Source organism: Salvelinus fontinalis, chromosome 5 (assembly GCF_029448725.1).
Source record: "Salvelinus fontinalis isolate EN_2023a chromosome 5, ASM2944872v1, whole genome shotgun sequence".
NCBI classification, from domain to species: Eukaryota; Metazoa; Chordata; class Actinopteri; order Salmoniformes; family Salmonidae; genus Salvelinus; species Salvelinus fontinalis.
The window spans coordinates 44,933,193-44,958,749 of NC_074669.1; the positions used below are offsets into that span (position 1 = coordinate 44,933,193).

The 25,557-nt window shown below is 43.6% G+C and overlaps 1 protein-coding gene across 4 annotated transcripts; it reads right to left on the reverse strand.

The window, feature by feature from the left end:
- Positions 1–1,583: 1,583 nt before the first annotated feature.
- Positions 1,584–21,919, reverse strand: LOC129855655 (sentrin-specific protease 5-like). Of its 4 annotated transcripts, none has more exons than XM_055923549.1 (10): positions 21,797–21,919; positions 11,957–13,201; positions 11,777–11,882; positions 11,496–11,643; positions 11,266–11,313; positions 11,046–11,123; positions 5,692–5,829; positions 4,156–4,239; positions 4,017–4,067; positions 1,584–3,916 (listed from the first exon to the last, which is right to left on the reverse strand). In XM_055923549.1, the coding sequence occupies exons 2-10, from the start codon at positions 12,888–12,890 to the stop codon at positions 3,806–3,808; spliced, it is 1,698 nt and encodes a 565-aa protein (XP_055779524.1). In that variant the 5' UTR covers positions 12,891–13,201; positions 21,797–21,919; the 3' UTR covers positions 1,584–3,805. The 4 variants fall into 4 exon arrangements, with proteins under 4 accessions (XP_055779524.1, XP_055779525.1, XP_055779526.1 ...); XM_055923550.1 differs by having other exon boundaries at positions 11,957–19,673; XM_055923551.1 differs by having other exon boundaries at positions 21,792–21,919.
- Positions 21,920–25,557: the final 3,638 nt, after the last annotated feature.

Here is a 25,557-nt window from a genome sequence, read left to right on the forward strand (position 1 = left end):
TATTGCTTCAGACGGTAGATTCTCATAACCTGTAACGAAGGAAACAAAAAAGTGAAAGTAACATATCCTGATTTCAAGAGAAATTGATATTTCAAATATATTTCCTATATGCATGTCCCGATTTTCAGGAAAACTGGCATTTCACCTAGATATCCCTAATATGGAGGGGCGGAGCTAGCATGTTGGAGGGAACGGCTGTGTGTGAGGCTCCTGCAAATTTTTTGTGAAACAACAAACATTTCTTTCTAATAAAATATTGTAACTTATGTGAAAATGCAGAGTAATAAGCAACCAAAGGACAATAAATCCACATCGGAGGCCTACTCCCCACCAAACAACGAGGCAGATATGGCGAAAGGCACAGGTAACAACGTGACACTTACAGAACTTACCCGGGCTTTGGGAGAACTACGTGTTGCTATAGCTGAGGATCTTAAGGCTACTATTGCTGAACTGGACACCAAAATCGAGAGCACCGTTCGAACGGTCGCTTCACAGGGCCAGAGTATTGTGGACCTTGAGAAATCTTTCGAATTCAACGCTGGTAGGATCGACGAGTTAGAGAAGCTATGCACGTCATTGCAGGATAGTGTGCAGAGGCTTTCTGTGAAAGTGGTCGACCTAGAGGACCGATCCAGACGTCATAACCTTTGCGTTGTTGGTCTAGCAGAGGGGGTGGAGGCGGGCTTTCGCCCCCACTGACTTCTTCGCCAAGCTATTAAGGGATGCAATGGGATCGGATGTTTTGGCTTAGGATCCCCAGCTGGACCGTGCACACCGCGACCTTGTCCCAATGCCTGGACCGGGCCAACGTCCTCGCCCAGTAATCATCTGTTGTCACAGTTTCAAGACCAAGGATCTTATCCTGCGTGAGGCTCGAATGAGGGGTAACCTGTTACATGAAGGGCACCCCTTCCGTGTCTATGAGGATTATGCGCCCGATGTGGCAAAGCATTGCGCCCCGGCTACAGAGATGTCATGACCAAACTCTACAAACTCCATCTTCGCCCAGCCTTGCTCTTCCCTGCAAGACTCAGAATTACCCCGCCTTCCGGTGAGAAGATTTGTCTCTCCTCGGTTTTGGACGCAGAGAAGTTTATCTGGGAATATACACCAATCCCCCGTACGGGTTAGAGTGCCTTGTCATTGTGTGTTAAGGTCTGCTCATGTACTCAAATCCATACTATACCATAATGGGTGAAACTGTATTAAACGGTCTCAGCAAGGGCTACCGAACATGTAAGACGCTGAGCCGACCAATGGAGGGCGGTCAGAGCTCTCATTTAATGTTAAGTTCACTTTCATTCCGGCTGGGTTCAGAGCGATGCCTGTTTGGGTGGCCTTCCAGGTTTGATCATTGACACTTTCGAATGAATATAGTTATCAGGAGCTCAACTCCTGATAACTAGTTATAAGAATGTGGCTCACCTTTCAGTCAGGTACATTTCTATGGCAACAAATCCGTCAAAACTAACCTGCTCCATGGCAAACTCCATTTATCCTGAATGAAGTGTCTGAGCAGCGAGTTGAGGACCACTGAAATCAAATTCCCTCCCCTGCGCAAAGATTGCATCATCATCCCCTTAATTTGCAAAAGACTGATTCAATATTTTATTAATCCATTTTTTTTATAGTAACATGTTAAAATACCCATCAAATTATTTTGTAATTACAGAATGCTTTTGAACTTAACACAGTAAAAGTTTAGTATGATAAATAAAATTGATACAATTATTTTAGCAATAGGAGTGGAAAGGAAAAAGGTGCTTATGCATTGATAAGCACACCAAAGACAGCATTAACAATAATACAATTAAGCCGGCACTTCTAAAAGCCTTTTCACACCATTCGGATTGAGCCTATAGCTTGCTGAATTTGCAAGATTTAATTTTGGCACAAATGAAAAATGTGGCACGGATTGCACCATGGATTGATGTTTCAGTGTCTCAATGAAGAGTTCGGCATTCGACTAGCCCGCGCAGTTAGAAGCCTGCTACAGTTAGCGGCAGGCGGACAAGCAATATCCACCGTCCTAGTACAGAAAAAGCCAGACCTGGAATGTGAAGCTAACACAAGCTTGTTAGCTTTAGAAAACCCTGAGTAGATGTAGCTTGTGTCGTAGGATACCCCTCTGTTTGGTGTGTCTGGGCCTCTGGGTTGTTGCATCCTCCTCATGCAACAACCCAGAGTAATAGAGTAAGTAGAGAAAATGAATGCCTGAGGCATACAAGCTACATCATGTGTATGAATGTATTCAGGGGTCAACTTAGAAAGTAAACAGTGCCACCGTTTAGGATGAGACACATACATTGGGAACTTCTATTAACATGAAATTTGAGGACAGTTTTCACATCTAGAGAATCCCAATTTAACCCCTCTGGGTTTCCATTTGTAAGTATAACCCTGTATTACTTCAAGAAATTGCAATACAATATTTTAGGTTTTACCACAGCAGCTTAAATCAAGAACATCAAATAAAAACCAAAAGGTCTCTCTCAACGAAGATTAAACAGATTTAACCCTAGTACAGAGAATGCTGTGAACATGATCTCTAATGGTACCTAGTGTGCTTGAATGAAACGGTATAGATGGGATTCCTTTAGCATGTTCTACAGCAGCGTTTCCCCAACTACACCCAGTCTGTGGACCAGCTCCCTCAGATGGGTAACTGACACCAACTGAGTCAGCGCGAGTGCTTGGTGGTCCTCCAATGAGAACCATAGCTTGCCAGCCCCTCATACAAAAAAAGGCATTACTTCTTCCTCAGTACACCATGTCAAGATATGCTGTTCAAAAACAATAAGGTGTACAGTATTTGACAGACGCAGAAAGAGCGGTGTTTATGAAGCCATTTTCAGTGGAGTAGCATGGCCAATTGGAACTAAATATCTCCCACTTAACTCCTGAAAGATCCATGTAATGGCGCAATGTAAATGTAATTTTGATTGAGCCGACATATGCAATGTTTACCGAATGCGGAAACATTGAACTTTAAAAAGGCAGTCTCCCTATAGTTCGGATCTTCCACATTGAATCTAAGCCCTTGTCTCAACTGCTGTTTGATGCGAAGGAGTTTCACAAGAACTAAGAGCTGGATTCAATCCCTAGCGGGAAAGATCCACGTTATAGCTCGATTTACATTTCAAGGCAATGTTCCCGCGTTCGCAGAGACTGCAGTCACGTAAATGCGGCATCTCAATTGGAAATTACCTTTAAAAATGCGGATCTTCCGTGATACAGATTGAATCTAGCCCAAGAGAGCGGTTTGAGATTAAGTTGTAACAAAACAGTACATTCAATTAAAAAGCTAGCCTTTGATGAGACTTCTTGTTCTGTACAGCACTAGTCAGGCGGAGATTACATGATATAACAAGAACCTTCACATTTCACCTAATGTCCCATATAATCTGCCGTTTACATTTCAAGAACTGAAGTTAGGAAACGGTATCAGCACATACAGGTCCGTTACTGGCATCTGAAACATAGTAGCAGCGTTAGCTCCAGACCCAGGTCAGTCAGTCAACAATGGCAACTTTGTGGACTTCAACTCCCAAAGGAATGCAAAGTCTCAGGTCCCTCTCTCCCGTTAAAGATGTTAAAAACAGGGCAATTAAAAAAAAACAATAATAATTATTGCAGAATATGCACCGCTGGCCCTCTGAAGAAAAGACTGTCACCAGTCAAATGTCTTGTCTCTACAGCAGTTCCTTCAGTTTCTCCTTGGCTCCAGTAGTGTTTTTAAAGTGTTAATGGCCCTTGTACAAAAACGGTCAAACAGTTGGTGTACTTTCTCAGCTGTGATCAGTCAGTCACTCAGTTTACAGTCACAGAGCTCTTTGTAAATCCTCTTGCGGACGTTGGGCATGTCGTCCTGTGTGAACTGCAGCGGTTCTTTTAAAGCCAGGCACTTGCAGTACTGTGAGAGAAGCAGAGATAAAACAATTCAATAAAAAAAAAAAAAACACCATAGCAGTGTGTGTGGGGAGTTGGCAGTATGAGGTAAATTCTTTACTCACCTCCAATACGAAGACTCCACAGTCACTGTCGTTCTTCTGTTGAGGAATACCCTGAGGGTGAGAACCAGAGACAGTAGTCAAAACAGAGCCAACTGGAAATTGAGAGAGAACAGTCACATGGTGCCATCTGAAACAATACCTTGTTTATAATCATCTTCCAGCCATTCTGATAGGTAGCTTGTTTCTTCTCCTTCGCCTCAGCCAGGATGTATCTCATGATGTTCTGTCGGGCCGATAACAGGAGGAAAACGAGGGTTTAGTTCACAAAAAAGGTTGAGTTACACATGGACTCCTTCAGGGTTCCCAAAATGTGGACTAGGTAGACCAGGGATGAGCAAGTGATGGGGGCCACAAAAAAAAAAGGGAACTCATGAGGCCGCAGTGGCTGCTAGGTCTGTACCCACAGCAATACAGGCATTGTCTTGCTGGAGGGTCATGTCAGGATGAGCCTGCAGGAAGGGTACCACATGAGAGGAGGATTTCTTCCCTGTAACGCACAGCATTCAGATTGCCTGCAATGACAAAAAGCTCAGTCCGATGCTGTGACACACCGCCCCACACCATGACGGACCCTCCACCTCCAAATCGATCCCGCTCCAGAGTACAGGCCTCGGTGTAACGCTCATTCCTTCGACGATAAACACGAATCCGACCATCACCCCTGGTGAGACAAAACCGCAACTCCTCAGTGAAGAGCACTTTTAGCCAGTCCTGTCTGGTCCAGCGGCGGTGGGTTAGTGCCCACAGGCAATGTCTGGTGAGGACCTGCCTTACAACAGGCCTACAAGCCCTCAGTCCAGCCGCTCTCAGCCTATTGCAGACAGTCTGAGCACTGCTGGAGGGATTGTGCGTTCCTGGTGTAACTTGGGCAGTGGTTGTTGTCATCCTGTACCTGTCCCACAGGTGTGATGTTTGGATGTCTGCCACTGAGGACAATCAGCTGTCTGTCCTGTCTTAGGCGTCTCACAGTATGTACATTGCAATTTATTGCCCTGGCCACATCTGCAGTCCTCATGCCTCCTTGCAGCATGCCTAAGGCACAATCACACAGATGAGCAGAGACCCTGGGGGTCTTTCTTTGTGTTTTTCAGTCAGTAGAAAGGCCTCTTTAGCATCCTAAGTTTCCATAACTGTGACCTTAATTGCCTACTGTCTGTAAGCTGTTAGTGTCTTAACGACCGTTCCGCATGTTCATTAATTGTTTATGTTTCATTGAACAAGCATGAGAAAGTGTTTAAACCCTTTACAATGAAGATCTGTGAATTTATTTGGATTTTAAGAATTATCTTTGAAAGACAGGGTCCTGAAAAAGAGACTTATTTTTTTGCTGAGTTTATGATAACTGATGATCAATGGGCTCCACCTTGGATGTAATTCAACCATGCTTAGCGTAAATTTATATCGCTGGCCACTAGACTAATTTACCAATCCCCCAAACAAATTGCTGTCATGGGCTAATTGATTGACATCTGATGCACAACCAAATTTCTAAATTGTACTCAACATTAAGACCGACTGAGTCTACCCCCCCCCCCCCCCCCCAAAAGTAATCAGCGGGCCAAGGTAGACCAATGTTAATATTTTCCATGCTTATCAAATCAATGTTCCTCAAGTCTAGGATGAAATTCAGTGAGTTTCATTGAGCAGCAGAGGACTGTAAAGTGTGTGAGCCTACCTCTATGGTGTATTTGAAGACGATGCCCTGTGAGTCATAGTAGTGGATGTGGTGGTTGGCCATGTCTACTGTGATCAGGGACCAGTGGATCTCCAGGTGGATAGGAATCAGCAGCAGACTCTTGGAAAACAGATCCACCTGCCAAACCGAGAGAGAGAGAGCCGAGTGGTATACTCCGAAGCAAGCAATATCTACTCAGGTTTCCTAAAAGCTAGCCAGTTTCAGTTAGCGTCACATTCTAGTTCAGGCTTCGTCCATACTACGACCATGGATATTGCTCCTCCGCCTGCCACCAATTCTAGCAGGTTTGTAACTGTGCGTGCATGTCATGTGTGGCTAGTCAAACTCTTCATTGCGACAATGCTGAAACAAATTCATGGGCAAGTCCATGCCACATTTGAATTTGTGATGAAATCAAAATTAAAGAAAAGTTATTGCTAATTCAGCAGACTCATGTGAAATAGGCATTTAGAGTGGTAGGCTTGATTACCAACAACGACGAGACGGCCTACGGGGAGGAGGTGAGGGCCCTCGGAGTGTGGTGTCAGGAAAATAACCTCTCACTCAACGTCAACAAAAGAGATGATTGTGGACTTCAGGAAACAGCAGAGGGAGCACCCCCCTATCCACATCGACGGGTCAGTAGTGGAGAGGGTAGTACGTTTTAAAGTTCCTCGGTGTACACATCACGGACAAACTGAATTGGTCCACCCACACAGACAGCGTTGTGAAGAAGGCACAGCAGCTCCTCTTCAACCTCAGGAGGCTGAAGAAATTCGGCTTGTCACCAAAAGCACACAAACTTCTAGATGCACAAACGAGAGCATCCTGTCGGGCTGTATCACCGCCTGGTACTGCAACTGGTCCGCCCACAATCGTAAGGCTCTCCAGAGGGTAGTGAGGTCTGCACAACGCATCACCGGGGGCAAACTACCTGCCCCCCAGGACACCTACACCACCCGATGTCACAGGAAGGCCATAAAGATCAAGGACAACCACCCGAGCCACTGCCTGTTCACCCCACTATCATCCAGAAGGCGAGGTCAGTACAGGTGCATCAAAGCAGGGACCGAGAGACTGAAAAACAGCTTCTATCTCAAGGCCATCAGACTGTTAAACAGCCACCACTAACATTGAGTGGCTGCTGCCAACATACTGACTCAACTCCAGCTCACTTTAAATCATGGAAATTGATGGGAATTGATCAAAAATGTATCACTAGCCACTTTAAACAATGCCACTTAATATAATATACACTGCTCAAAAAAATAAAGGGAACACTTAAACAACACAATGTAACTCCAAGTCAATCACACTTCTGTGAAATCAAACTGTCCACTTAGGAAGCAACACTGATTGACAATAAATTTCACATGCTGTTGTGCAAATGGAATAGACAAAAGGTGGAAATTATAGGCAATTAGTAAGACACCCCCAAAAAAGGAATGGTTCTGCAGGTGGTGACCACACACAACTTCCTATGCTTCCTGGCTGATGTTTTGGTCACTTTTGAATGCTGGCGGTGCTTTCACTCTAGTGGTAGCATGAGACGGAGTCTACAACCCACACAAGTGGCTCAGGTAGTCCAGCTCATCCAGGATGGCACATCAATGCGAGCTGTGGCAAAAAGGTTTGCTGTGTCTGTCAGCGTAGTGTCCAGAGCATGGAGGCGCTACCAGGAGACAGGCCAGTACATCAGGAGACGTGGAGGAGGCCGTAGGAGGCCAACAACCCAGCAGCAGGACCGCTACCTCCGCCTTTGTGCAAGGAGGTGCACTGCCAGAGCCCTGCAAAATGACCTCCAGCAGGCCACAAATGTGTATGTGTCAGCATATGGTCTCACAAGGGGTCTGAGGATCTCATCTCGGTAACTATTGGCAGTCAGGCTACCTCTGGCGAGCACACTGCCCATGTGCTCAGTGTGAACCTGCTTTCATCTGTGAAGAGCACAGGGCGCCAGTGGCGAATTTGCCAATCTTGGTGTTCTCTGGAAAATGCCAAACGTCCTGCACGGTGTTGGGCTGTAAGCACAACCCCCACCTGTGGACGTCGGGCCCTCATACCACCCTCATGGAGTCTGTTTCTGACCGTTTGAGCAGACACATGCACATTTGTGGCCTGCTGGAGGTCATTTTGCAGGGCTCTGGCAGTGCACCTCCTTGCACAAAGGCGGAGGTAGCGGTCCTGCTGCTGGGTTGTTGCCCTCCTACGGCCTCCCCCACGTCTCCTGATGTACTGGCCTGTCTCCTGGTAGCGCCTCCATGCTCTGGACACTACGCTGACAGACACAGCAAACCTTTTTGCCACAGCTCGCATTGATGTGCCATCCTGGATGAGCTGCACTACCTGAGCCACTTGTGTGGGTTGTAGACTCCGTCTCATGCTACCACTAGAGTGAAAGCACCGCCAGCATTCAAAAGTGACCAAAACATCAGCCAGGAAGCATAGGAACTGAGAAGTGGTGTGTGGTCACCACTTGCAGAACCATTCCCTTTTTGGGGGTGTCTTACTAATTGCCTATAATTTCCACCTTTTGTCTATTCCATTTGCACAACAGCATGTGACATTTATTGTCAATCAGTGTTGCTTCCTAAGTGGACAGTTTGATTTCAGAGGAAGTGTGATTGACTTGGAGTTACATTGTGTTATTTAAGTGTTCCCTTTATTTTTTTGAGCAGTGTATATACTGTACTCTATACCACCTACTGCATCTTGCCATCTTTATGTAATACATGTATCACTAGCCACTTTAAACTATGCACTTTTATGTTTACATACCCTACATTACTCATCTCATATGTATATACTGTACTCGATACCATCTACTGCATCTTGCCTATGCCATTCTGTACCATCACTTATTCCTATATCTTTATGTACATATTTTTTATCCCTTTACACTTGTGTGTATAAGGTAGTAGTTGTGGAATTGTTAGGTTAGATTACTCGTTGGTTATTACTGCATTGTCAGAACTAGAAGCACAAGCATTTCGCTACAATCGCATTAACATCTGCTAACCATGTGTATGTGACAAATAGAATTTGATTAGAATAGCCATCTTCATTTTATTTATCGGTATTTCAGTCTTTGGTGTGCTTATCTGATTCAGAGGAGTTGGGTTAAATGCAGGAGACACATTTCAGTTGTACTGCTGACTAGGTATCCCCCCTTGTCAACGCACAAGCACCTTTCCCCCCACTCATATCGATAAAATAAGTGCAAGTTCAGTTGTACTGGGGGGGGGGGGGGGGGGGGGGGGTGCTCCTAAATCAACCATTTATCGCATCATCAAGAACTTCAAGGAGAGCGGTTCAATTGTTGTGAAGGCGGCTTCAGGGCGCCCAAGGAAGTCCAGCAAGCGCCAGGACCGTCTCCTAAAGTTGATTCAGCTGCGGGATCGGGGCACCACCAGTACAGAGCTTGCTCAGGAATGGCAGCAGGCAGGTGTGAGTGGATCTGCACGCACAGTGAGGCGAAGACGGAGGATGGCCTGGTGTCAAGAAGGGCCGCAAAGAAGCCACTTCTCTCCAGGAAAAACATCAGGGACAGACTGATATTCTGCAAAAGGTACAGGGATTGTACTGCTGAGGACTAAGGTAAAGTCATTTTCTCTGATGAATCCCCTTTCCAATTGCTTGGGGCATCTGGAAAAAAGCTTGTCCGGAGAAGACAAGGTGAGCGCTACCATCAGTCCTGTGTCATGCCAACAGTAAAGCATCCTGAGACCATTCATGTGTGGGGTTGCTTCTCAGCCAAGGGAGTGGGCGCACTCACAATTTTGCCTAAGAACACAGCCATGAATAAAGAATGGTACCAACACATCCTCCGAGAGCAACTTTCCCAACCATTCAGGAACAGTTTGGTGACGAACAATGCCTTTTCCAGTATAATAGTTATCACTTTTGCCTTATGGCAAGGTGCTCCAAGTGGCTCGGGGAACAAAACATCGATATTTTGGGTCCATGGCCAAGAAACTCCCAAGACCTTAATCCCATAGAGAACTTGTGGTCAATCCTCAAGAGGCGGGTGGACAAACAAAAAAACACAAATTCTGACAAACTCCAAGCATTGATTATGCAAGAATGGGCTGCCATCAGTCAGGATGTGGCCCAGAAGTTAATTGACAGCATGCCAGGGTGGATTGCAGATGTCTTGAAAAAGAAGAGTCAACACTGCAAATATTGACTCTTTTCATCAACTTCATGTAATTGTCAATAAAAGCCTTTGACGCTTATGAAATGCTTGTAATTATACTTCAGTGTAACATCTGACAAAAATACCTAAAGACACTGAAGCAGCAAACTTTGTGGAAATTAATAGTGTCATTCAAAACTTTTGGCCACGACTGTACACTGAACAAAAATGAACACAACATGTAAAGTGTTGGTCCCATGTTTCATGTGTTTCATGAGGTGAAATAAAAGATACCAGAAATGCTCCAAACGCACAAAAAGCTTATTTCTCACCAATTAAGCACAAATTTGTTTACATCCATGTTAGTGAGCATTTCTCCTTTGTCAAGATAATCCATCCACCTGACAGGTGTGGCATATAAAGAAGCCGATTAAACAGCATGATCATTACACAGGTGCACCTTGTGCTGGGACAATAAAAGGCCACTAACATGTGCAGTTGTCACAACGCCACATGTCATAAGTTTTGTAGGGAGCAAGCAATCAGCGTGCCGACTGCAGGAATGTCCACCAGAGCTATTGGAAAAGAATTGAATATTCATTTCTATACCATAAGCATACCAACGTCATTTTAGAGAATTTGGCAGTACGTCCAACCGGCTTCACAACCGCAGACCACGTGTAGGTGAGAAATTTTCTGATGTCAACATTGTGAACGGAGTGCCCCATGGTGGCGGTGGGGTTATGGTATGGGCAGGCATAAGCTACAAACAACGAACACAACTGCATTTTATCAATGGCAATTTGAACGCACAAAAATACTGTGACGAGATTTCTTTTTTTTCAGGCATCCGTGACCAACAGATGCATATCTGTATTCCCAGTCACGTGAAATCCATAGATTAGTTTTTCAATTGACTGATTTTCTGTAACGCAGTAAAAACTTTGAAATAGTTGCATTTATATGTTTGTTAATTACCACATTTCTGCAATGAACTATGTTGAATATTTGCTTAATAAAACTAAAACTTGCGTCAGCCCAGAGTCCATGGTTTCTCTCGTTAATAATTAAATTTCTCTAAAGAAATGGCACATTGGGCTCACAACTAATTAATTGATCTAACATCAGTCAATTAGTTGTTTAATAACCACAAAAATAAATAATTTCGGTTAATCACTCAGCACTACAGAGCTTATGATCTGACCTACCATTAGCTTACCTTTTTGGTCCATCTCTTAACCCCTTCATAGCCTTTGGCCACCAGCTGCCTGTGAAAGAAGCTGTTGAAGAAATGAACCTGCGGGAGAAAACAGAAAATTCAGTAACCTTGGAAACCCAACATAACACTGCCATCCTAACAACTCCCTTTTACCAATAACCCTTTGTTGAACATTCTGATCAAGGATCCAAAATTAATGCACTTAGGAATGTACTCCCACCTTGTGCTCTGTAGCCTCCATGATCAATTCACCATACATGTTTATCACCTAGACACACAAGACAAAGAAAAATGAAAATGTTTACTAAATCCTTGTCATTCTTGGTGGAACATAGGGCCCTGTACTAAAGTTTTGGAATTTCAGGTTAGATAAAACCGTGAATCAGGTTAGATAAAACCGTGAATCAGGTTTATAAGCAGCAAGCACAGTTTTCTATGGGCCATAGCTACCTGGTCGTTGACCCAGTTTTGATCGTCCAGTGTGGACAGGTCCTCCAGGGTCAGAGTGTGCTTGTTGTAGTCCACTTTAAAGCAGTTCATAGGGATGGAGGCTAGACCCGCTTTGTACTTCAAAACTTCTAAATGGATGTTTAGATTCCTGGTACCGAGCGATGAAACAGGTCAAACCAAAAGGTCAAATGGAATAACAAGTAGACAAAAGAACAGATGCAATCAGCATAACAATGGAAATCAGTGGTGAAAGTAAAACTGGTTTGTCTCATGATTCATACTTGTCATTGAAATCCGTGTTACACTTGTTCTTCAGGTGCTCCAAGACATCAGTCTCACTGAGGGGGAAGAAACTCCCGTACGTCACATAGAAAAGCTCCAGGAACTCTGAGGGAGAGACAGGCACCTTAAATAAAAAGGTTACATCCAGTGAAATCATAGTTACAATAAAAGCCTAGTACCATGGATGAGGTCTCTGAATCCTTCATGGATGCCCTCTTCTGGTTTGGGTTGTTGTGGTGATGGCTGGGACTGCTGTGCTGGGTCTGTGGCACTTCCCTGCTCAGGTCTAGGAGCCCACACTCCTATCTTGCAGTAACCTCGGTGGTCCCACAGAGCAAATGGGTGGAGGGTGCTGCACAGAATAATGCCTGGGGAAACACAGGCTATGGCTGATGGTTGCACCTCCATAGGGGCGCTACAGTCTGTTGGTTCCTCTTTGATGACAGCTGATGTACCGTTGGAAAGGAAGACAGCTGGGTCACCAGCCTGGGGTGGGGGCTGCTTTAGGACCTCCATCTTAGGGTCTATAACCGGCTGTTTGACTGAACCAGAACCAGTGGACTTCTCCCCCTCACTCACAGCCCCTTCACAGGCTCTCTCCTGCTCGATCATTGAATCAGCAAAATGCTCAACCACTGATGTCATTACCGGTTGAACCACAGACTTATTCACCAGTTTAACCACAGTGTACGTTAACTTCTGACCCATAGACTTCAATAAGGGTTGACCCATAGAGTTTGTTACAGTTTGAGGTTGATCAACAGAGTTGGTTACAGGTGAAGCCAAAGAGTTCGTTACCTGCTCCACAGCAGAGTCTTTCTCCAGCTCCTCTCGGATAGCTGTTACCTGCTCCTCTGTCATCAGGGTCTTCTTATAAGATGGGCGACCACGCTTTCTCTTAGGGGTCTCCCCCAGTGCCTGGCCCTTGCCCGGCTGGGCCCTGCGTTGTCGGGACTTGCCACCCCGATTCTTCCCATGTGGGGCCTTCCCATCATGGAGCTTGGAGTTGGGCCCACAGCATTCACATGCCTTCGGTGTCCTCTTCCTCTCAGAAGAGCGGCCATTGGTGCCCACCTGTGCCGGCAGGTGCCCACCTGAGCCGTTATGAACCATGCCTCTGTCCTCAGCCCCTACCCCATCTCATCACAGCTGCCTCTGGCCCTCAGTGCTGGTCCCAGCCCTTCAGGGGCCCTGAACCATGGAGCTCCCCAGTGGATGGACTCTAGATGAGTCACCCCAGTCTCTCAGATGGTGGAGAATGTAGAGTCTCAGGGACTAGGCCTTGCTGCTCCGCCTATGCTTCCCTAAGCAGTACTCCGGATTGGCGGATTTGTGAACATACACCGTACCAACAAGCATTCAGTTCCTAGGGTGGTCTTCTCACAACCTGCTTGGACAAATCTTCTTAGGAGCCAAGGAAGAAGCTGCATTCAAGTAAAGAGCCGTGTTAGGCTAAATGTGTAAAATTAACAATTAGTGTGTGAAATGAACGTACTACTCTGTGCAATTTGATGACAACAATACTGTGTAGATAGATAGCTAGGCATATTAGAAGAAAGTGGTATGACCTGCGTTGTCAAACGTTGCCCCCATCACAGATATCTAATATTTTCCTAGCTCAAGAACGTACTCTTAAGGAGTGTAGGAGAGCCTACAGTTACTTCTTTAGGTCCAAGGATATAGGTTATTTGTGGCAGCCAAAACTGGCAGCCAAAAACTCCATCTAAACATGAATCGATTCTCAATTGAAAAACAGTTAGAAGCATAAAGCCCTTAACTTTCATATCACATCCAAATAATTTCACAAATGGAAAATATACACTTTCTGTACACTGTTTTAACCGGCTTTATCACAGCTGCGCCGCAGTTTTGTGAAAAGGCCTTCTTCCGCTACACAAGTGTTGAGCATACTACATAGCTAATTAGCACAGGTGCCGCCTCAGTCTTCAGTAAACACCCGCTGTAACATGGAGATATGGCCATGTGTAGTAATTTAAGATGCACTATGCAGAAATCGCTCCACTATTTCTTGGTTGTTAAAAATCTAATAGATCGTGTAAATTTAGTTTGTGACCAAGTGATTTTAGTTTGTGACAAGCAAGTGTAGTGTAGAGAATCATTGTACCATGTGAAATCTTTTCCATAACCAAAAATATTGTATTTTCAGCTGGTGTTCAAAACCTAAAGTAAGAGGCAAAAAAAATAACTTAATGGGAAGCATAGAAATAGTGCACATAGAACAGATCTATCGCTTCTTAGGACTTGCTTTCGATGACAGATCTATAAACACATTTAGGTGAATTTGATCGGGTCCCCCAAAAGTCACATTACAGCTTTAACATCATGTTCTGAAAATTATTTATTGCTAATATGAAAGGAACTCGTGTTTCCAAAACAGTACCGCAAGTGATACGTGTTGACTTTCAGAATGAGCGTCGGGGCTCTTCAAAACAAAAGTCCCCCAGGAAAAAAGATACTTCAATAGGCACTAGTTACATGCTGACCACACCGGACGCATTGCGTGCGCTGCAAAATAAATGTACACGTACATGTTATTCAATCATTTTAAGCGAGCGTCTATATCCAGCCACTAAAATATAACTTGGGTTGTATTTTGTTCTATTTTAGACACTTGACCTGCCTCACCATCGGTTTTTAGGAGCATATACCCATGTGGGTGATTGAAAGATGAGCGGTCCAGACTCCAGTCCAGTTAGTTGCAGTAATGCACCTTAAAGTTGGTTGCCAACCAGTAGTGGAGGCTGGTAGGAAGAGCTATAGGAGGACGGGCTCATTGTAACGGCTGGAATGGAATTTCTTTAACTAGGCAAGTCAATTAAGAACAAATTCTTATTTTCAATGACGGCCTACCAAAAGGCCTCCTGCGGGGATGAGGGCTAGGATTAAAATTAAATTTCAAAAAAGGACTAAACACACATCACGACAAGAGACAACACAACATGAAGAGAGACCTAAGACAACATAGCATGGTAGCAGCACAAGACATGGTACAAACAGCACAAATGGCAGGAAGGTAGAGACAATACATTACGCAAATCAGCCACAACAGTCAGTAAGAGTATCTGTGATGGAGTCTTTGAATGAAGAGATTGAAATAAAACTGTGCCGTTTGTTGCTGCAGCGAACTGAAGAGATGAGCGACCCAGGGATGTCTGTGCTTTGGGAACATTTATCAGAATGTGACTGGCAGAACGGGTGTTGCATGTGGAGGATGACCGCTGCAGTAGAAATCTCAGATAGGAAAGAGTAGGGAGTGAAGCCTAAGACGGTTTTATAAATAATCATCAACCAGTGGGACTTGTGACAGATATACAGAGATGACCAGAAGAGTATAGGAGTGCAGTGATGTGTCCTAGAAGGAGCATTGGTGCAAAATATGATGGCCGAATGGTAAAGAACATCTAGCCGCACGAGAGCACCCTTACCTGCCGATCTATAAATTACATCCCCGTAATCTAGCATGGGTAAGATGGTCATCTAAAATCAGGGTTAGTTTGGCAGCTGGGATGAAAGAGGAGCGATTACGATAGAGGAAACCAAGTCTAGATTTAACTTTAGCCTGCAGCTTCAGCATCTGCTGAGAGAAGGACAGTGTACCATCTAGCCATACTCCCAAGTACTTGTATGAGGTCACTCCCTCAAGCTCCAAACCCTCAGGAGATAATAATCACACCTGTGGGGAGGGGGATACTTCTTACCAAACCACATGACCTTTGTTTTGGAGGTGTTGAGAACAAGGTTAAGGGGAGAGAAATCTTGTTAGACACTAAGAAAGCTTTGTTGTAGAGCGTTTAACACAAAATACAGGGAGGGGCCAGCTGAGTATAGTAAATTGAGAAGATCGTGGGGCCTAGGATCAAGCCTTGGGGTACACCCTTAGTGACAGGCAGTGGCTGAGACAGCAGATGTTCTGACGTTATACACTGCACTCTTTGAGAGAGGTAGTTAGCAAACCAGATCAAAAGACCCCTCAGAGACACCAATACTCCTTAGCCGGCCCACAAGAATGGAATGGTCTACCGTATCAAAAGCTTTGGCCAAGTCAATAAAAATAGTAGCAAAACATTGCTTAGAATCAAGGGCAATGGTGACATCATTGAGGCCCATTAAGGTTGCAGTGACACATCCATAACCTGAGCCGAAACCAGAGAGAATACTATAGACATCAAGAAAGCCAGTTGATTATTGACAAGCTTTGATAAGCAGGGCAAAATAGAAATAGGCCTATAACAGTTAGGATCCAGGTCTAACCATTTTTCCAGTACTTTTTGGGGTTAGACCCACAGAGAGATAACTGCTCCTTAAAGTAACTAACTTTGGCCTTCCGGATAGCCTGAGTGCACATATTTCTCATTTGCCTGAACAAGAGCCTGTCACAGCCTGAGTATGCATGTGTTGAGCCTTTCGCCAAATGCAATTCTTGAGGTGGAGTAAATCTGCAAGATCACAGTCGAACCAAGGACTGAAATTGTTTTTAATGCCAATTTATCTTTATGGGGGCGTGTTTGTTAACTTCTTTGGGACAGGGGGCAGTATTGAGTAGCTTGGATAAAAAGGTGCCCAGAGTAAACTGCCTGCTACTCAGTCCTACAATCTAGAATATGCATATATTAGTAGATTTGGATAGAAAACACTCTGAAGTTTAAAACTGTTTGAATGATGTCTGAGTATAACAAAACTCATATGGCAGGCAAAAACCTGAGGAAAAATCCAACCAGGAAGTGGGAAATCTGAGGTTTGTAGGTTTTCAAGTCTTTGCCTATCCAAGATAGTGAAAATGGGGGCATATTGAACTTCCTAAGGCTTCCACTAGATGTCAACAGTCTTTAGAACCTGGTTTGATGCTTCTACTGTGAAGGAGGGGGGAATGGGAGCTGAATGAGTCACAGGACTGCCAGAGTGGCATGAGCTGGTCACGCGCGTTCACGTAGCTTCCGTTCCATTGCAATTCTACAGACAAAGGAATTCTCCGGTTGGAACATTATTGAAGATTTGATAAAAACATCCCAAAGATTGAGTCTATACTTAGTTTTACATGTTTCTACAAACAGTAATATGACTTTTCGTTATAACTTTCACCTGGACCTGCCCGTGCGTTGTGAGTTTGGATTGTGTACTAAACGCGCAAACAATAAGGAGGTATTTGGACATAAATGGACTTTATCGAACAAATCAAACATTTGTGGAACTGGGATTCCTGGGGGTGCATTCTGATGAAGATCAAAGGTAAGTGAATATTTATAATGCTATTTCTGACTTTGTTGACTCCACAACATGGCGGATATCTGTATGGCTTGTTTGGGCTCTGAACTCAGATTATTGCATGGCGTGCTTTTTCCATAAAGATTTTTTGAAATCTGACACAGCGGTTGCATTAAGGAGAAGTGGATCTAAAGTTCCATGCATAACACTTGTATTTTCATCAACATTTATGATGAGTATTTCTGTAAATTGATGTGGCTCTCTGCAAAATCACCGGATGTTTTGGAAGCAAAACATTACTGAATGTAACGCGCCAATGTAAACAGATTTTTTTATATAAATATGAACTTTATCGAACAAAACATACATGTGTTGTGTAACATGAGTGTCCTATGAGTGTCATCTGATGAAGATCAAAGGTTTGTGATTAATTTTCTCTATTTCTGCTTTTTGTGACTCCTCTCTTTGGCTGGAAAAATGGCTGTGTTTTTCTGTGACCATGTACTGACCTAACAATCGTTTGGTGTGCTTTCGTCGTAAAGTCTTTTTGAAATCTGACACGTTGGCTGGATTCACAACAAGTGTAGCTTTAATTTGGTGTATTGCATGTGTGATTTCATGAAAGTAAAATTTTTCTAGTAATTTATTTGAATTTGGTGCTCTGCATTGTCACTGGATGTTGGCCATATGGGACGCTTTTGTCCCACATATCCCAGAGAGGTTAACAATATCACTAAAATGATCCAAAAATAAGGACCAAGCATCTTCGACAGAGGGGGGGGATCAAGCTGATTCTATATCAATTTAAAGAGGCCAGGTCATGAAGGAAGGCTTGCTCATTAATGTTTTTTTAGCAAGTGTCTATGACAAATCAGGACAGGTCGTTTCACTGAGCAGCCATTAGGAACACAAGCTGTAAAACAGTGATCACTAAGGTCATTACAAAAAACACCAAACTGATACCTATCAGGATTATTTGTGAGAATAACGTCAAGGAGAGTAGCCTTTTCTGGGTGTTTGGAGTCATATCTTGTGAGATTGGTAATAATCTGAGAAAGATTTAGGGAGTCCCATTGCTTTAGGACTTGGTCAGGTGGTTTAAGCATGTCCCAGTTTAGGTCACCTAGCAGTACAAATTCAGACTTAGTGTAAGGGACCAGGAGAGAGCTTAGTGCAGGTAGGGTACAGGCCGGTGCTGATGGAGGATGATAGCACCCAGCAACAGTCAGAGCTATTTGAAAGTTTAACGCTTAAAAACAAGCAAATAAAATTGTTGGGGACAGATTTGGTGGAAACAACTGAGTACTGAAGGTGATCCTTGGTAAAGATTGCCACTCCAACTTTGGAAGATCTGTCTTGCCAAGAAAGGTTATAACCAGAAAGGTTAACATCAGTATTCAAAACACGCTTACTTAACCACGTCTCAGTAATAACCAAAAACCTGGATTGGAGCTGTGAACCCACACTTTCAATTGATCCATTTTAGGTAAGAAGCTTCTAGAGTTAATGTGCAGAAAACCCAGGCTTTTACAAGAGCAGAAATCAGTGAAACATATCAGAGCACAAGTCAGAATTGGGGCTAGCAACAAGTAGATGGGCCAGGGTGTACATGCACATTTCCAGATATCAACAGTAATACAATCAATCAACGGCATAGGACAGGGAGAGCTCTGCAGTGATGATTTATTACATTTGAATGTGCATCAGATGGAGACAAAATCATATTACACAGCCATTTAATCCGGTAACATGAATACAAAGCCGGCGAGAGGTGGTTAGAATAGGATGGGAGGCCAAGAATTCGTGTAACCAATAGAGAGTCAGAGTCCCGAGTGCGGGAACAAACAGTCTGACCCACGGTTGGGTAAACAAGAAAGTTCAGTTAACAAAGCATGCAGGAGTCATGAGATAAATAGCAAAATGCACAAGAAAAAAAATAAACGAATTGGGGCTAGCCATTATAAGGTCAGAGTCACTCGCCCCAACAGTGCCTGTGTGCTGGAGGCGAGCGAAAGCTCAGGGGGGTACCTGTACCAGGGGGAGACAACCAGGGCAGATGGTGAACAGATCACCAGGTGGAATCCAAGCAGCAGTGCAGCAGGCAACGGAAGTAGGTGTCACACCCACTTGGAAGAAGCTTTTCTGGAGGCAGATCTCTTGTAGAAAATGCCAATAGATGGTCTCTGAACAGCAGGAGGGGGCTTCAAGGCCTTGGAATTTGGGTGGGGTAGCCTGCCATTTGTTGGGCTCAAAGGCTTTGACACCTCACCTCACACGCCAGTGCTAACTGAAGTTGTATCTGGTCTGTCTCAGTTCCAGGTTGGATGGTAGCTTTAATCCTTCCAAGTCATTTTGTCCAAAATTAGGTTGTAGGTTTGGATTTTTGATCTGGAGTGAAGGTTATGCTGTGAAGGGTAGCATCCCGTATAGGTCTCAAATTTCCTGTCTGCAGGGGCTAAAAAAATACAAAACCGAAGCATGGAGGACGAGAAGAACGTAAATCGAATCCATGTTTCTCATTCTTTATCCATGACACACATGCAGTAGTTAACAATCCATGTCTATGGCTTCGTTTTGTTTTATGAAAAGGAGAGACAGAATCAGGGAGAGGTGGAGGTTGGAAGGTAGGGGGAGGATGCAGGGCCATTCAGGCAGCTACATTGGTCTCAGCTCCTGCAGTGAAATAGATGGAACAGTGTAAAAAAATGTGGTTTCCATATGTGTTTGATAGTGTTCCATTAATTCCATTCCAGCCATTACAATGAGCCTGTCCTGTAGCGTGAGCCTGTCCCCTCACCAGCCTCCACCATATAAATCCACAGAAGACGACTGAACTAGTAGAGATTACTAGAAACTATATAGGTTCCCCCTTTATCTGTGGACTCATTGTCCGAGTAGAGAACACACAATTTTATGTGACTAAAAATTGGTTGATATTCTACAAAGATCCAGCAAAAAGAGACCTTGTACATTTCAAGTAAAATAACAAGCCAATATTTATATCCCAGGACAAATTGCTAGAAATAGCAAGCTGGCTAGATAAATGTTTCAAGCTGTCCCCAAATTAATATAGTTGGTTCAGAGTTCGTTTTGATATTTCGACCTGCTTGTCCTGATCATGTCTGGTGGGATAGACAAACTCAACAAGCGCACGTGCGGAGCCATTTTGGTCGTCATGTTAGGTCTGAGGTAATCCTTTCTTTGCTTCCACTACAACTAGGATACTGATGTGACATTTATATTTACGATTCTGACATTTACCGTCTATCATTACTTAAATAAAGACAATATTACGGAAATAAAGACAATATTCAAACAAATGTTTATAATTAATATTGGCATACTATTTATAGGGCTAATCCTTTCCTAAAGTAACATGTATTACAGCTAATAATGATTATGTCTAAGAAATAAAACATCTCACTGACAAGTTCAGTTGCTGTTGGACGTTAGCTTGCAAGCAAGTTACCGCCCATGTGAAGTTAGCCACAATAAGGATTAGCCACAAGTGGAATTTTCTGTTGGCTTTCAAAATAAAAAAGCCCCGCAATTTAAAAGTGATGCAAACGGCTACAAATAGTGGAATCATGTCATATTTGGACAAAGTAATGCTACACAAGGTTTTTATATAAATTCAACAAAAAACAAAAGTTCATCTGACCAACAAAAAAAAGTTGAAATCGCACTGTGGGTGTGGATTGGGGGCATACTTATATGCACCTTGAGTCCGGGACATGGGGTATAGAGAGAGCAATAATAATGGCGCCTAGGCACTAACTCCGTCACGGTTCGTTGGACAAAGATTTTCATGGGTAATAAATAAATAAAAATGAGGTGGGGGGGGTCATTGGATAAACGCTGAAAATAAGGTAGGTAAACACAGGTTTAGGAGGTCGTATACGTTTTGTTCCAAGAGATCATCAATCAGCTAACGTCACTTTGAATTGTTAAACATGCATGTAATTTTTAAAAAGTACATAAAGCACATATGGCTTCATAATTCACGATCATGTTAACTGACTTCTCATAGAAAAAACGCATACGATCTCCTAAACCGGTGTTAACCTAAACCTCAGACCTTATTTTCGGCGTTCATCCCAAAACCGTTTCCCCATATGAATGACAACCAGAGGTTCCTCGTTTATGGGACTATAAACTGGCAAACTCTATTGTTTCACATGTCTTTTTTTTTTTTTTTTTGCAGACGGCCTCATCCAGAGCGACTACAGGGGCAATTAGGGTTAAGTGCCTTGCTTACGGGCGTATTAGGCACATAGTCGGCTTGGGAATTCGAACCAGCGACCTTTCGGTTACCCAACGTTCTTAACCGCTAGTCTACCTGCCGCCCCAGTTACCTAGCTAGTATGGGAAGGGAAAGAGGGGGGCGGGATACCTAGTAAACTGTACAACTGGATGCATTCAACTGAAATGTGTCTTCCGCATTTAACCCAGCCCCTCAATCAGAGCGGTGCCATAATCGACATCCACGTCTTCGGCGCTCAGCCATGTATACAATATAACTTGGAACTACTTTTGCGTGTTGGATAAGGCAAGGCTATTTCTCTGTTTGTCGTCATGTCTGTGAATGTTGTATCAAAACACAGAAGAGCCACGATAACGTAGGAGGGGTGAACAAGCTTGCTGGCATTGTAAGCTGACTAGCTACCAACACAAATGGTTAGTCCTGTTATTTCCATGGCTGAAAAAGCGATCGGTCTGCACAGAAACACTAGTTTAACTCGTTCTTCCAGTAACGATAACTCGCCAATAGAAACACATAAAAGCACATACATTACCACATTTCTGCAATAGTGAAACAAGTTGCACCGCTACAACAACGATATAAAAAAAAATCACTTGTCAAACAATCGGTCTCATTTGTTTGCTGTCGCTTACTTATTGCGTCATATTTAAGCGCAAACACTATACCATAGAAAATTATAGAGGTCTCCAGTGGCCAAAATGGCGTCTTAGCATGGGAAGCACAATTGAGAGCGTCCACCATTCTAATGTAGTCAACTGGGTGGGTCTTCCAACTTCATTGGCTGAACCCTCCTGGGTTCGGTTGGAGTCATGTACAACTGTGTCATCAGGAGGGATCAACCAATTCTGAAAAATAAAAATGACTACTTAAAGATGGAGATAGCCTCAATGGCGCTGCCTAGACTGTCACAGTTGCTATAGTGGCACAGATAGAAAGATGTTGCCTGGCTACCCAAACTCCTTGTTCTGGCCAAACACTACACTACGCCCACAGACAATATTTTCTTCTCCACAATGAGTCTGGATCTGAGTACCTCCCCGACAATTTCTAGATGGAAATCCATTCTAGACCATCTGATCCCAGAAACTAATGGGTTGGGCCAGAGCCAGAACGCACATGGGTAAGGCAGAGTTTGAAAATTTGTCATTGGCTTTCATACTCTGATTGGTTAGAGATGATCCAATCACTGACGTTGTTTTGTACAACATCTCTCATTTTCAGTGGTGGGCCGTCAGTTCCAGCAAGGCCTTCTCTGCTGGCCTAAACATCATCAGAATATAATTTTTTTTAAAATATATTTTCCCACAAATATGTATTAAATTATTCCCCAGAGTAAGAGTTATACTCTTCATTTCATAGCTTTCCTCTTGATTGCACTGCTTCCAGGCCCAGGTTGAGATTTGGAGGGCTGGTCTTTATGTTAGATCTTTTATCCAATCATATTCAGCCATCATGTGAAGAGATCAAAATGGAGATTAAAAAAGCTCCCTTTGTTGCTGTTATGGTGGACGAGACAACAGATGTGGGAAATGCAGCACAGCTCTCACTCGTCCTGCGTTATGTGACGGACACAGGAGTCAAGGAGCGATTTATCCGATTTGAAGATGTGACAAGCGGCAAGCGAGCTGATGACATTGCCTCTCTTATTTTCCGTTTCTTGGAGGAAAATGAATGTAGTCTGGATAAAGTTGTGGCACAGTGTTTTGATGGCGCAGCAGTCATGGCATCTGGACTCAATGGGGTGCAGGCTAAAGTTAAGGAGAGGGCACCGATGGCCTTATTCATTCACTGCTATGCACATCGACTAAATTTAGTACTGACTCAAGGAGCCTCAAAGCTTAAAGAATGCAAGGTCTTCTTTGCCAACCTCAATGGCCTTGCAGCATTTTTCTCACGATCCCCTAAGCGCACGCAACTGCTGGATGACATCTGCAAGCGTCGTCTTCCTAAGGTTGCACCAACGAGGTGGCAATATACATCTAGATTGGTCAATGCAGTCTTTGAAAAGAGAGTTGCCCTAAAGGAGCTGTTTAACCACTTACTGGAACATCATGATGACCATGACGGGGATACTGTGCTTATGGCTGATGGATTTAATGCACGTTTGGATGATTTTGAGTTTTGTTTTTTGCTTTAAACATTCAATGGGATTTTTAATTATTCGGATGTGCTTTTTGGAATTCTACAGAAACAAACTTTGGGTGTACAATTTTGCCTGACAAGGGTGAACGAGTTTTGTGACACAATTGAGCGAGAGAGGCGCAGGTTCAGTCAAATCTACGATGACACAGCGCGCATCTCAAGTTCACCCAGCGCACGCAGAGGCCCAGCACAAGGAGACCCTCGCACATACTACCAACAACTCCACAGCAATATTCTGGACAACATTCTTTGCCAGATACGAAACAGGTTTCAAGACCACAAAGAATTTATGTTTCTCTCCCTCCTGGACCACCAGCACTTTCAGACCTACCGGAAAAAAATCCCGCAAACAGCCTTCTCCAGCTTAACAGAGAGTCACGGAACACTGTTCGACCTATCCAAGCTAAAAACAGAACTGACTGTAATGTATGCTATGACTGATTTTGAAGGGAAAAGTCCCTCTGATCTCCTTGATTTCCTTAAGCAGAAAAATCTGAATGAGGACATGGGGCAACTTTACACATTGGCATGTGTGACAGTGACTATCCCTGTGTCCACGGCTTCTGTCGAGCGGTCATTCTCGGCCTTAAAGCGAATCAAAACGTATTCCAGAAATGCTACTGGACAGACTCGGCTTTCAGCATTAGCCTCCATGTCAATAGAAAAGGACTTATTGGTGGAACTAAAACGCACCGATAGACTGTACAACAGAGTCATTGAAGTCTTCTTGAGGAAAGAAAGGAGGAAGGATTTTGTGTTCAAATAATCAGTCTTTGGTGAGTAGGCATACAATGCATTTTATTTTTTATTAAATGTGTATGTATGTTTCGCATTTTATTTCGTTAATATTAAATAGCCTATATATTAACAAAATAAAATGCAAATAGCCTATGTTGCAAATTATTTGTTTTCTTTCTTTTATTTTCAGTGAATAGTTATGTGTCTTTATCATCACGGTGAAACTGCTTTGGGTGCGACAATGCGCTGTTTAGTGAACACACTGTATTTTTTTGGGGGGGGGACTTAAAGCTCAAAGTTTGTGGACCAGAAATGGATAGAAGAAGAATATTAATATAACTCTGTTGCACTCGACTATGTTCTTGCCTATTAGTTGAACTGTACTGTATTGTACTCTTCCCCTGCAATTCTCTGAATAGAAATGTCAATTTCAAGGTGACGCAACGCCTTGTTATACTGCGTTTCTGTCTAAATGTATAGTGTCTAGAGCCATGGCATCATAATGATGGTAATAAGAGGTGGATTAATTAGGGTGGGATTGTGTAGGACCTCACTGAAGGCCCAGGCCCCAGGCCCACGGCACGCCACTGCTCATTTTGACATCACTACAAACGACTTCAACAATGGCAGTCTCAGACTGAAGTATGTAGCGAACGAGAGCAGCAGAAGAATTCAGTTTGAAATGTCAGGCAAACAAAGATGAGCCCTCTATCTATCTCTATGCTGCAGCCCAATCTGGCGACCACATGTCAAAAGGAAAATAGTGGGCGTGTGGAAAGATGTATCGAAAGGATCAGTACTATCTGGAATCTTTGGAATGATCCTACCCTAAACCCTAACTTTACCCTAATCTTAAACCCTTACCTAACCCTTCATTTAAAGAACGACTGCCCCAAAAAGCAAGTAATCCCTTTGAAAACGGCCTGTGTGGCATCAATATGAGTCAGAAACATTTACTCTAGTGTCAAAAGTGTCTACAAAGTGTAAATAGAATAATTTTTGTCAGTCTCGTTTAAAACAGTTTGGAACTTCAGTTCGTCACAACGAGTGAAGGTTTGGTTTGGATGACAATTATGTAAACAAACCATGCCCCCTTTTGCCAAGCTCCACGTGAAAATCGACCATCCTCCCACTTCGCTTCCCTTCATTGAGGGGACTCGATTAATCTGGCATTCGTTTTGGAACTCTTCCTGCCTCCCGGGTGTAAACCAGGTGCCCTGTTCATAGTCAGTGGCGAAATCGGTTCAAAACAAAAGTGACCTAATTAGCACGTGGAGTAATGAGTAGGATTCTGTGTTTTCTATGGAATGCCGTTTGGCTCCCAAAGCACGGGCTGAAAACGCAATATTTTTAATGCTGCGTGTGTAAAGTAAGCAGGTGCAGGCGCTAAATTAACGTCTTCACTCACTAAAT